Genomic DNA, 12,531 nt, shown 5'->3' with positions numbered 1-12,531 from the left:
AGAAAGAATGAAGCAACAGAAAGAAGGATAAACGAAAAGGGAAGAAGAAAGAAAAAAGAAGAAGAAGAAAAAAGAAAGAAGAAAAGTGAGAAAAAGAAGAAGAATGATGAAAAAGGAAGAAGAAAGAAAGAAGAGGAAAAAGGAAAAGGAAAAATGAAAAGGAAAAAGGAATAAGGAAGAGGGAAGAACAAAGAAAGATGAAGAATGAAGCAAGAAAGAAGGAAGAAGAATGCAGAAAGAAGAAGGAAGAAGGGAGAATGGAGAAGAAATAAGTAACAAAGAAGAAGGAAGAAGAAAGAAGAAAGTAGAAAGAAGGAAGTGCGAAAAAGAAAAAAAAAGAAGAAGAACGAAAAAGAAGACAGATAGAAGAATGGGCCAAACACAATTGATACGTTTGCGTGCGTTTTGACAGTTTGTCGTATCAATTGTGTTTGGCCCAGAAGGAAGAAGCAAGAAGGGGTATGGTGGAGAATGAACTTCTCATTTTTCACTTTTTGCTTCTTTCTGCTAATTCGGCCTAATGACCATTCGGCCTAATGACCTTCGGCCAAATGGCTTTCGGCTTAATGGCCTGACACCGTACTCGCCGTTGGCGTTGAGGTGAATTCGCTTCAGGAAGATCCTTCGCGTATCCCGGGGGAGTATTAACTACGCCCCGTCGATCGGTGGCTCAGCCCCTACTGTCAACGTACGCTACTGATGTTGAAACAGGAACGACTCGCAAAGATTAAGTATAAACAAAAGACTAATTGGTACCACAAAGCGTGAATTGGTTCAAGTGACCGTGTTGTATCTAAAACTATAAGTTTATGGAATTTTGATTCTCCCCCTGTTAATCGGCCTGCGAGTAGTATATGCGTTAAGCTATCAGTACACTGTTTGTCATAATGACAAATATTTGTCAAGTCAGCCTGACATCCATGTCGATTTCTAATCGGTTTGATAGATGTCCGGATCAACTTGACAAATATTTGTCATTATGACAAACAGTGGACTGCGTGCTTTAAGGTTCCCCCAAACACACGCGACGCGACAGTCGCGACGCGATTCTATCGCTTGGCGACAGCGATTCTGTCGCCATTGGTATGGAAGCGTAGATAGAAAATTGCCTGCAGCGACCCAACGATAGAATCGCGGCGGCTAGTTGTCGCCGTCGCGGCGATGAAATCGCTTAGGTCTGGGGGAGCCTTTATACATATTTTAATTTGTTCTTTAGACGTCAATGTGTTCGCAGTTTTGATTATACTGGAGCGTCATGCTATACCGTTACAGCCTAACCAACATATGAATAGATGATGCATTCACAAATGATAAATCCGACGACGCGAAAGACGCGGTTTAGGAACGTCTTGATGCCTATGGAGAGTGCTCAAAGCATGGCGTAAACGTAGACGCTGACACTCAGGTCGGTAGAGAGCATTTTTTCTATCCCATAATCGGTAAGGCGAGCAATCACTCCAATGAGAATACAATTAGTAAATTTCGCTGCTGCCAGATGGTAATTAGTAGCTTCTACTTTGCACAAATGAATATCCGAAAGTACATTCGAAGACAACAAGGTCTATATGATCTGGTAGATGGGCGACATTTCTCGAATGTTATCGATGTGCGCTACATTCAGATATTTGTACATTGATTTCAATAACAACCACGGCACGGTTGTCAACGGTGTAGAGTATGTAACAGAAGTAAATAATAAAGATAATTAAATGAATTAAATAAATGGCACTACTTACATTCAATGTTGAGCGATGATAAAATCACTACCGAGTAAAGTCGATGAAACATAAACAATCTTGCAGTTTCCCTGGTGACAGTATTAGCTTAGTATATAATCATGCTTCAAGTATTTAAATAGGTACGATTTGTTCGATTTGACGTTTCTCTCCCCATTGAAATTAATTTCGAAACGTTGACGATTGTCGCCCACTGAAAATAATATTAGCACGGAAATATTTCAAATCAGACGTTTTCTTGGTTCGCAGTAAAATAAAATGGACGTAATCATGTTAAAAAAAAGGAAATGCTTGACGGGGGTAGAATGATTCGAAATCTGTTTCCGGTTGAAGAGAAAGAGAAGAGAAGTTTGGTAGAAAAATTGTAGCAGAACGGGATAGCATAAACTATCGAAGGGGTTACCGGTCTGGTATCTCAAAGGGAGCGTCATTCTTGTGACTATTCTTGAGGCGAACAGTTCGGTTTTATTCAGTAAAAAGAAAAGTTGCTATGGCTGATTCGGCGGATGAAAATGGACACCACATTGGCGCACATAACGCTCCGCGAGGGTAGGTATTTGCGATCGAAAAGTTAATCGAATAGCATTTGAAAATACGACTGCAGATTTTGCGGTAGTTTGATTGGCAATATGGTGGACAAGACGAATCGAATGAAGAAACCCTGAAAGGCATTCAGTAGGCTCGACCGTGAGAAGTGGAGAGTAGGCTGAATATGAACAGAAATTGCCTGGAAAGAAATCACTGAACAGTAGGCTCACTTCTTAATAGTTAGTGAGTAGACTATTTGTGAAAGAATGCACATGTTTTATTGAGATGCAGTAGGCTCACTTCTCGAGAGTTAGTGAGTAGGCTGCAGGTGGAACATTTTCCTTAGAATGCAGTAGGCTCACTCCTGATGAGGTAGTGAGTAGGCTGACCACATTGAAAAAAAGTTCAAAAAAATATATATATATTCAGTAGACTCAAATGGTTGAGTAGGCTGAATGAAAATCGAATTAAAGCAAAAGAGTTTATGCGCTGCAGTAAGCAGTAATAAATGAGAAAGACTGTGAAGCGAATGACTGCCAGAAAATATAGGGTTACTGTTCCTGGACTTCATCTCATAGCTCCGATATTGGTCCTACGAAAAACAAAGCAATGAAAAGGTATTTGATTTGTTTATTATTTTTGAGATTTTTTTCAGCAGTGAGCATGCATGTTAGCAAAAAGAAGTGACGAAATTGGTGCCGTATTTCTTTGTTTCGCGATGAGATGAATATATGTACAGTGAGATTGAAAACGGAACAGTTCCCCTACATATTGCCAATCTGAGGTAAAATAATAATAATAATAATGCAGAGATACGTTATCGATTCATAAGTAAACAAAAAAAAACTTTTAAAAACTCTAAAACATAAATAATTTAAGAAGTTAAAAGCAAATATTTTAAAATAAATTTACAGCGAGATGTCGAAGAGGAAGAAGAAGATCTCTGCTTGCGATCGAAATCCGAAAGACGGAAAGCAGCGGAAAGTTAACTCAAGCGACCGTCAGTCGAAATCCGTAAAGGATATGCAAAAAGGGCTCATCAAACGTAAGCGAATTGAACAGCTGGAAAGAAGCTTGGATGAAGAGAGGAAACGTAACGCTTCATTGGTCGACGAAATGAACAAAATAAGAGAAGATCAAGAACTAAACGTCGAGACAGGAATCGGAAAACCTCAATCGGATGCCAGTGGAGAGCTCACTGAACGAATTACGATCGAATTTGAAGGAATCGGACCTTCCAGTACCCGGCGTGAAAAGGACACTACAGACTTTGAGGAGTCAAAATTCATGGCCTCCATCAACCAACTTTCGGTATCTTCCATTTGCTTGCCCGAGTTCAGACCAGCAAACGAGAATGAAGAGATTAGCAGACACACGTTTGAGCAATGGCGGGACCTCCTAGTGGATTCAATGCAGCTTGCGGGTATTACCGATGAGGTCACAAAGTATACCATATTTAAAGTGAAGGTTGACCCACTCCTACTGGACATTTATCGGAACGCTAAGGCTGACGAAGCAGCTCCGGACGCGGATTTATTCCCATTTGCAAACGCTTTATATCGACTGAAATCTTATTTCGGATCAGGTAATAGACGGATATATAGACAATTCGCTAATTGCAACATGCTTCGGTGTACATATAGCTGTACATAATTTCAATCGTTATCATTGCCGTCCAATCGTATTTGATATTTGGTTCGACATTGATTCAACGGTTTATTTTTTTAGAACGATAACATGTTATAATTAGCAATCAGTTCTATATAGAACAAAGAAAATTATGTATTTGACGAACATTTGCGTTATACTAGGGTCGGATATACTGCTACAGCGACGACGGCTTGCTTTAATGGAGCAGAAGTCCGATGAGTCGGATCTAGCGTTTATAACTTGCGTTGGGACTGCAGCTAGACTTTGCGACTACGGCAAAGAGAAGGAGTTCGAAGAGATCGTCGGTACAATAGCAGCGCACGCTCAAAGAAGAGAAGTGCGTACGATGGCACTACAGCTTCTGGGTAGGAACGGCACATTCTCCGACCTGGTAGATAAGGTCAGAGAATTGGAGGCCATTCGCCTCAACGAGCAATTTTTTTCTCAAAATCATGGATCAAATAGTGCGGCGGTCGTGGCACCTGTCAGAGCCGACTTTCCGATGCGCGGAGGCGCTCAGCAAAGATTTCAAGGAAGAGCAACATACCAACGAGGTCATTCGCAGCAATTTTCAACGCAATAACGAGACACAAGGGACAAAATGCTGGAGGTGTAACAGCGTTTACCACGTCCCTGCAAAATGCCACGCTGTCAACAAAGACTGTAGAAACTGTGGACAATTTGGACACATCCAAATCGCGTGTCCTTTGCCTCCAGCGGCGGCTATAAAGGGTTCAGCCATACGGGATCAATTTGCTACTGACTCTAATCAAAACACGATTGCAGTGATTGAGAAATCAGAGGACACCACAGGGATTCAAGAAGTAAGTGAAAAAGATAAATCCACAGGATTAAACCCTTGTTTCAGTTGAAAGGTTATTCTGGTTACCAATTTCTTTTGTTCTTAATTTTTCGTATTATTGCCTAATTTACGCTCTACAACAGAACTAAGTAGCTTACGATAAAAAAATGAAATAGAATAGTAAGGTACATCTGAATTTCATTGATATAAATTTTGTTTGATATAGATTAACTAGTTAAAAGTATACAAAAGAGGAAAGATTCGAATATGTCATTACATTAACCACAACAACAAAAAAGAAAGTTATAAACGAAAATAACATAAACCTAATATTATTCTGATCCTCGACAGATCATATCACAGAACCAGAACTCTGCCACCGTTGCTGCAATTTCATCTGCAAAAGACGTAGGTATCAGGTATCAGAACGTCGGCTCCAGGGGCACGTTCACCTCAATTTGGGAGATTTGTGCCATCGCCTTCACAGCCTTTTTCATCACACACCTGACCGAAAAGGAAGTGAACAAAAGGAAAGGAATGTGGATGGGAGAACAAAGGGAATGTTTGGAAAAGGGCCCTTGAAGAGGGCATACAACGCATTAGCGTACAAGAGCTTATAGCTACTTACCACAACGGGTTATGAACAACAAAATACTCTGAAGGTTCAGGTTTCTGAAGTCAATTTCACTAAGTAAGTGTTTACCAAATATTTGGAAGCGCAATTGTGCATAGACTGGGCAGTTACATATTAGATGATAAGAAGTTCCATAATCGGATTCACAACTATCACAAGCAGATGATTCAACGCGTTGAATATTTGCCATGTGATAGTTCAGTCGGCAGTGACCTGTCAAGGCCTTGACTAAGACACTGCAATTCTGTTTAGACAGATTAGCTAAATAGCTTGCTACTACCGGAGATGGCTCCCGGATGTACAATTTTGTTTGATGACATGAATCCAGACTACTCCAATGCCATTTGTGCTGAGTGACAGCCCAAGAGTTGATCAAAAGCTGCACCCAACACTTGGATATTGGAATAGCTGGCTCAGGACCAATAAAGTCATGCGATGCTCCATTACGAGCTAACTCATCAGCCAATTCGTTTCCAGCTATGGAAGAATGGCCAGGTACCCATGTAAGGTGTAAAGTATTAACTGAATTCAGTTCCTCAATTTGAGTTCGACATGCGATTACTAACTTCGACCTTGAGTTGGCCGAGGCGAGAGCTTTAATAGCTGCTTGGCTATCTGAACAGAAGTATATTACTTTGCCCATAATGCGTTGCTGCAGTGCAGATTGCACTCCACACATGATGGCAAATATTTCCGCCTGAAAGACAGTGCAGTGTGTACCCAGTGAGTGTGACTGTTCCAATCTCAGCTCACGCGAATAGACGCCTGCACCTGCTCTACCTTCGAGGAGGGAGCCGTCAGTCAGTCCACTCATCCCGCGAGGGGAATTGTGTTGAAAATGTCCTATAAGGAAAACTACTAACGTGTGTGAGATCACTTGGAGCAAGGAAAATTTTGTCCCAATTAACCATAAGTGGTAACAACGAAGTGTGTGTAGAACTGCGGTTTACAGGATTCTCTTCCATAAAACTGAGAACCCATAGTCGGTAAGTACAAGAAAATGCTTCTTGTTTGAGATGTATGTGTAGTGGGGCCACGTCGAAGAGAACTTCGAGAGCAGCCGTGGGAGTTGAAAAGAACGCACCAGTCAATGCCATTAGGCACATCCTTTGAAGATGGCCTAATTTAGACTGAATTGTCCTCACTTCCCCCTTTTGCCACCACACAAGACATCCATAAGCCAAAATTGGTCGTACAACTGTTGTGTAAATCCATTTGATATATGTGGGTTTAAGACCCCAAGATACACGATTCTGAACTCAATGTTAGGAGCCCAGGAAAGCTTTGAATTCAAAATTAGACCCACATACTTTACTTGATCAGTTACATTGATTTCAGAACCAAAAAGATGTAATGGACGAATACCATTACGATTACGTTTTTCCGTGAAAAGAACAATAGATGTTTTATTCGGAGCACGATTGCTTTTGAGCGAATGCTTTCTCGATATCGTACACAACCTTGTGTAGAAGAGTCACGGTGGACTTTCCAGATTGGTAAGCATGTTGATTAACATGGAGAGGCATGTTTGCCAAACAGTCATCACGAGTGTGATGATCGATAATACGTTCTAAGCATTTCAGAAGAAATGAGGTCAGACTGATGGGTCTAAAACTCTTCGCTTCTTCATACGAAGCACGTCCTCCTTTTGGGATAAACTTTACAGTGACATCCCGCCAGGATATGGGAATATACCCAGTAGCAAAATTGCATACTAAAAGCTTTTTCAAAACATGTTTGATATGTTCAAAACCTTTCTGAAGTAGAACGGGATAAATCCCATCCTCCCCTGGAGATTTGTAGGGAGCAAAACTGTTGTGCCCATTGAATCGATTCAGTAGTTATGATTCTACGATTCTACTACAACAGAACTAAGTAGCTTACGATAAAAAAATGAAATAGAATAGTAAGGTACATCTGAATTTCATTGATATAAATTTTGTTTGATATAGATTAACTAGTTAAAAGTATACAAAAGAGGAAAGATTCGAATATGTCATTACATTAACCACAACAACAAAAAAGAAAGTAATAAACGAAAATAACATAAACCTAATATTATTCTGATCCTCGACAGATCATATCACAGAACCAGAACTCTGCCACCGTTGCTGCAATTTCATCTGCAAAAGACGTAGGAGTCATAGAGGCAAAAGTGGCAGGAATGTCATGTTGTTTTTGATCGACTCCGGGGCGCATGTCAATACCTTCACCGAGGACATGTTCGCGGAGTTGATGAAAAATGTGGTCTACAGTACAGACGTGTTCAATATACAACAAGGTTCAGATCCCTCACTTAAGGGTTATGCTTCAAGTGGTGCAATTAACGTGTTAGCTACCTTCGAAGCATATCTGTTCATTTCCAAAGACAGGCCTGTACTACTAGAAAATTTTTATGTGATTAAGGAAGTTCAGGCACTACTCGGTAGACCCACCGCATCAAGGTACAGCATCATAATGTTGGGTCTCAAGGTACCGATTACGAAGGATTCGTTGGGTGAATCCTCGCGGCTGTCGGGAGAGTTAGCCGTTATCAAGACGGACGAAAAATTCCCCAAATTTAATATTCCTCCCGTCCGGATTGAGTACGACCGATCGAAGCCTCCGTGTCGTAATGTTTTTATGAATATACCGCAGGCACTGAAACCGCTCGTCGAGGTTCGGATACGCAAACTAGAGATGACTGACATTATAGAACGCGTAACAGATCACATGGACACGTCCTTTTGTTCCTCAATGTTAGTCGTGCCGAAAGGAAAGGACGACATCAGATTGGTCATTGATCTCCGTGGGCCTAATCGATATGTGCACAGAACCCCTTTCGCGATGCCTACCTTAGAAAGCATTTTGGCCGAACTACACGGAGCGATGTGGTTCTCGACCATGAATCTAAGCGATGCCTTCTTTCACATTGAACTGGATCGGGATTCTCGCCACTTAACAAACTTCTGCACAGAATTTGGTATGTTCCGGTTCGTACGACTACCGTTTGGATTGTGCAATGCTCCAGATGTATTTCAGGAAGCTATGCAGCGAAAAATTCTGGGTGGATGTAAAGGCGTAAAAAACTACCAAGATGGCGTCCTGGTTTTTGGAGCTACTAAGGCGGAACACGATGAAAACCTGGATGCAGTTATGACTAGGCTTAGGGATCACAATGTCAAACTAAACGAGTCGAAATGCGTTTTCCGTACACAAACGGTTAAATTTCTGGGCTTCATCCTGACTGGTGACGGATGGAAGGTGGAAGAGGAAAAGCTGAGCGCAATCGAAAACTGCAGGCGACCAGAAACTTGTTCTGAAGTTAAAAGTTTTCTCGGCCTGGTGACCTTTGTCGATCGGTTCATTCCGAATCGAGCTGACCTCACTCTGTTCCTGAGAGCATTGGCGAACAGTGATAAATTTTACTGTACCGATAACGAGGAGCAAGAATTTCAATTTCTGAAAACTGGAGCGTTGTAAACAATCAGTACTCTTGGATACTACAGTCAAACGGACCCAATAGAGTTGTACGTTGACGCATCTCCAGTTGGGTTGGGAGCCATTTTAATACAGCATGATAAAGACCAAACTCCTCGCGTCATCGCGTGTGCTTCTAAATCGCTCACTTCCACTGAAAAACGATACCCCCAAGCTCATAAAAAAGCCCTAGCTGTGGTCTGGGGTGTAGAGCGTTTTTCCACGTATTTTCTCAGCAGATTCTTTGTAATTAGGACAGACGCCGAGGCAAATAAATTCATCTTTAATGGTACACCTCGTCTGGGAAAACGAGCACTGTCACGAGCAGATGCATGGGCACTGCGTCTACAGTCATTTGACTTTGCTATTGAAACGGTTCCCAGGAACGAAAATGTCGTGGATGCTCTTTCGAGACTAATCTGTCGAACTCAAGAAGCGGTCTCAGTTGAGGAAGATGACGAGAATCATTTCTTATACGCGTTGGATGTTGGGCATATTGATATATCCTGGGGGCAAATAGAGAAAAGCTCTGAAGAAGACGACGAACTACAGAAGGTGATAACAGCTCTGCAATGCGATATCTGGCCAAAAGAGTTGCATAGGTACGAAGCACAGAAAAAAACGCTCAGATACATGGGATGTCTTTTGTTCAAAGATGATCGCGCGATTTTGCCAGAGGCCCTGCGGCAGGTGGCTTTACGAGCAGCACACGGTGGACACGTCGGAATTGTTGCCATGAAAAAAATTATGAGACAATTTTTCTGGTGGCCGGGAATGTCAACCGCGGCGGAAAGATACGTTAAGGATTGTGAAGTGTGTGTACAGCTATCCAGAAAAAATCCCCCCATACCATTATGCAGCAGAACCCTTCCGGAAGGTCCTTGGGAGGTTTTACAAGTTGATTTTTTGAAAGCTCCTGGATTCGGAACAGGTGAGTTTTTGGTGATAGTGGACACGTACTCTAGGTACCTTAATGTAGTCGAAATGGGACACACAGACGCAGATAGAACGAATGCAGCGCTTTGCGGAATCTTCAAACAGTGGGGTTGTCCACTATCCATCCAAAGTGACAACGGGCCGCCATTCCAAAGTGCAGCCTTCACGAAGTACTGGGAAGACAAAGGAGTTAAAGTTCTCAAATCAATACCATTAAGTCCTCAAACGAACGGCTCCGTAGAAAGACAAAATCCTGGCATCATTAAGGCTCTGGCTGCCTCAAAATTGGAGGGTTCAAATTGGCGTCATGCTCTGGAGGTTTATGTACATCATCGCAATACGCTGGTTCCACATTCCAGATTAGGTATTACTCCGTTCGAGTTGATGGTAGGTTGGAGATACAGAGGAACCTTCACTAGCCTTTGGCATCCTTCCAAATCGGAGCTGGACCGTTATGATGTTCGCGAGCGTGACGATTACGCTAAGCTGATAAGTAAAAAAGATGCGGATGCATCTCGAGGAGCAAAGAGTTCCGATATCCGAGTGGGCGATATAGTGCTCATAACCCAACATAAAAAGAGCAAAACCGATGCAGCTTTTTCACACGAGCGCTTCCGGGTTATCACAAGAGATGGTGCAAAGCTGGTGCTGATGAGCGCTAACGGTATTCAATACTCTCGTAGCGTTAACGATGTCAAAAAGGTGACCTCACTCTCAGCGGCATCCAAAAATCATCACATCGATATTCAGTCCAATAATCGAGACGAAATCCTGGACCTTCCTACAGCGGAAATTTTCGATGGTACAGGCGATGAAAGTTCATCTAACAGCGACCTGGATAAAGATATCGGAAAACTCCGAAATTTGGCAACTGCAGCCAAGAATCTCCGCAAACGAAGTCACATTCAACGACCCGTTCGATATGACGATAATTTTATTTACAGCATCTTCGGTTGAACAACCATGGTAACGGCTATAAGGGAGTACAGAAGGAGAATGATGTAGAGTATGTAACAGAAGTAAATAATAAAGATAATTCTCGGGTACTTATTCAAAAGGACGTATGTGATTTTGTAAACAAAAAATCAAACGTCGATTTGTCCAATCTGATGGCACTCCCACGCAAACCAACACCACCAACAGGTAGCCGAAGCCTCCCCCTGTCTGTCTATGGTGATGGTTTGCGTGGCAGGGCTATGAGATCGGACAAATCGACGTTTGAATCTTTGTTTACAAAATCACATACGTCCTTTTGAATAAGTACCCGAGAATTAAATGAATTAAATAAATGGCACTACTTACATTCAATGTTGAGCGATGATAAAATCACTACCGAGTAAAGTCGATGAAACATAAACAATCTTGCAGTTTCCCTGGTGACAGTATTAGCTTAGTATATAATCATGCTTCAAGTAAATAGGTACGATTTGTTCGGTTCGGTACCACAAACGGTATCGAACTAAAGTTCACATTGAACGAATCCGTAAAATATCCAGCGAATGTCCAGGCAGGCGATGTCCATTACTAGTGACGTCTTTCCTCTCTCTGGTTAAACATTAACAATTAAAGAACCGGAATGCAAAGTGTCAAACTCGTACGTGTCGCCGTCTTTGGTTGTGCTGTCACTCCGGATACCTTTGACTGGTCCTATCGATCTTCCACAACTATCCGTTTCTTCGTGTTCTTCTTCTTCTTCGTTCTTCTTCGTTGGCATTACATCCCCCACTGGGACATTGCCGCCTCGCAGCTTAGTGTTCATTAAGCACTTCCACAGTTATTAACTGCGAGGTTTCTAAGCCAAGTTACCATTTCTGCATTCGTATATCATGAGGCTAACACGATGATACTTCCATGCCCAGGGAAGTCGAGACAATTTCCAATCCGAAAATTGCCTAGACCGGCACCGGGAATCGAACCCAACCACCCTCAGCATGGTCTTGCTTTGTAGCCGCGCATCTTACCGCACGGCTAAGGAGGGTTTCTTCGTGTTAATAGTTTTGAAATCCCATCTCCAGTTCCTTGGGGTTCGTAGGTGCAGGAATCATTGTGGCCATATGAGTAGATGTGGTTTCACTAGAGAAGGCACTAATAAACTTTTTTTGATTCTGATGATCCGGGGTTGATAAAACCGAGATATTACTGTTTATAAAAATTTGAAAATGCCCTAAAAATAAGGAAGACTCTGCATTGGGCCCTTCGCAGCTTCACCTTGATGCGACCCCGGTTTGCTAGAGAGGAATCACTCTCTTTTTTTCGGACTACATTTTGGGCGCACTTTAGGCACCGACGTCGATTGGGCGGCAGCAGCGGCGCTATAATAAGGGCAAAATATATCAATAATTGACTTATTGACGCGCATCATTACCAATCAAACGCATATCGATGCTGCCGAGCGAGATGATGATGGTGCAAAGGAAGGAAAGCTGTACCGTTAGGACTGTTGGCCCCAAATCGATTTAACCCGGACTATCGGTAAAATGGGGGCCTTCGGGGGTGATTGTTATTGGTTCGAACGGTTTTTCGGACCCGCAGGGCTGGCCTTTGGAGCTGCGACTGCCGACCGACCGACGACGACGGTGGCAAATTAGATTTCCGAAAATGATTGATCAGATTGGACATGATGACGGTGACCCGGCTGGACGTTATATGGTGGAAAGTATTTTTTTCTGCTATATTGATTACTGGGTCTGCTACCAATCGGCAGTCTGGGGCACTCTTTTGAGCCTGATGGCGGTGAAATGGTGCTTACTGATTGGTGATTGTGCATGGCGCCTGTGTCCTAACTA

At 42.4% G+C, this 12,531-nt stretch overlaps 1 protein-coding gene across 1 annotated transcript; it reads left to right on the top strand.

The window, feature by feature from the left end:
• Nucleotides 1-9,793: 9,793 nt before the first annotated feature.
• Nucleotides 9,794-10,702, top strand: LOC134206942 (uncharacterized protein K02A2.6-like). The gene has a single exon (XM_062682686.1). The coding sequence runs from the start codon at nt 9,794-9,796 to the stop codon at nt 10,700-10,702; it is 909 nt and encodes a 302-aa protein (XP_062538670.1).
• Nucleotides 10,703-12,531: the final 1,829 nt, after the last annotated feature.

This window comes from Armigeres subalbatus, chromosome 1 (genome assembly GCF_024139115.2).
Source record: "Armigeres subalbatus isolate Guangzhou_Male chromosome 1, GZ_Asu_2, whole genome shotgun sequence".
NCBI classification, from domain to species: domain Eukaryota; kingdom Metazoa; phylum Arthropoda; class Insecta; order Diptera; family Culicidae; genus Armigeres; species Armigeres subalbatus.
The sequence above is the reverse complement of the archived record's forward strand: the minus strand, read 5'-3'. Positions and strand labels throughout refer to the sequence as shown.

Bases quoted from the DNA above. Each gene is read 5' to 3' on its own strand.
- LOC134206942 (XM_062682686.1), top strand. From the start codon at position 9,794: ATGGGACACACAGACGCAGATAGAACGAATGCAGCGCTTTGCGGAATC.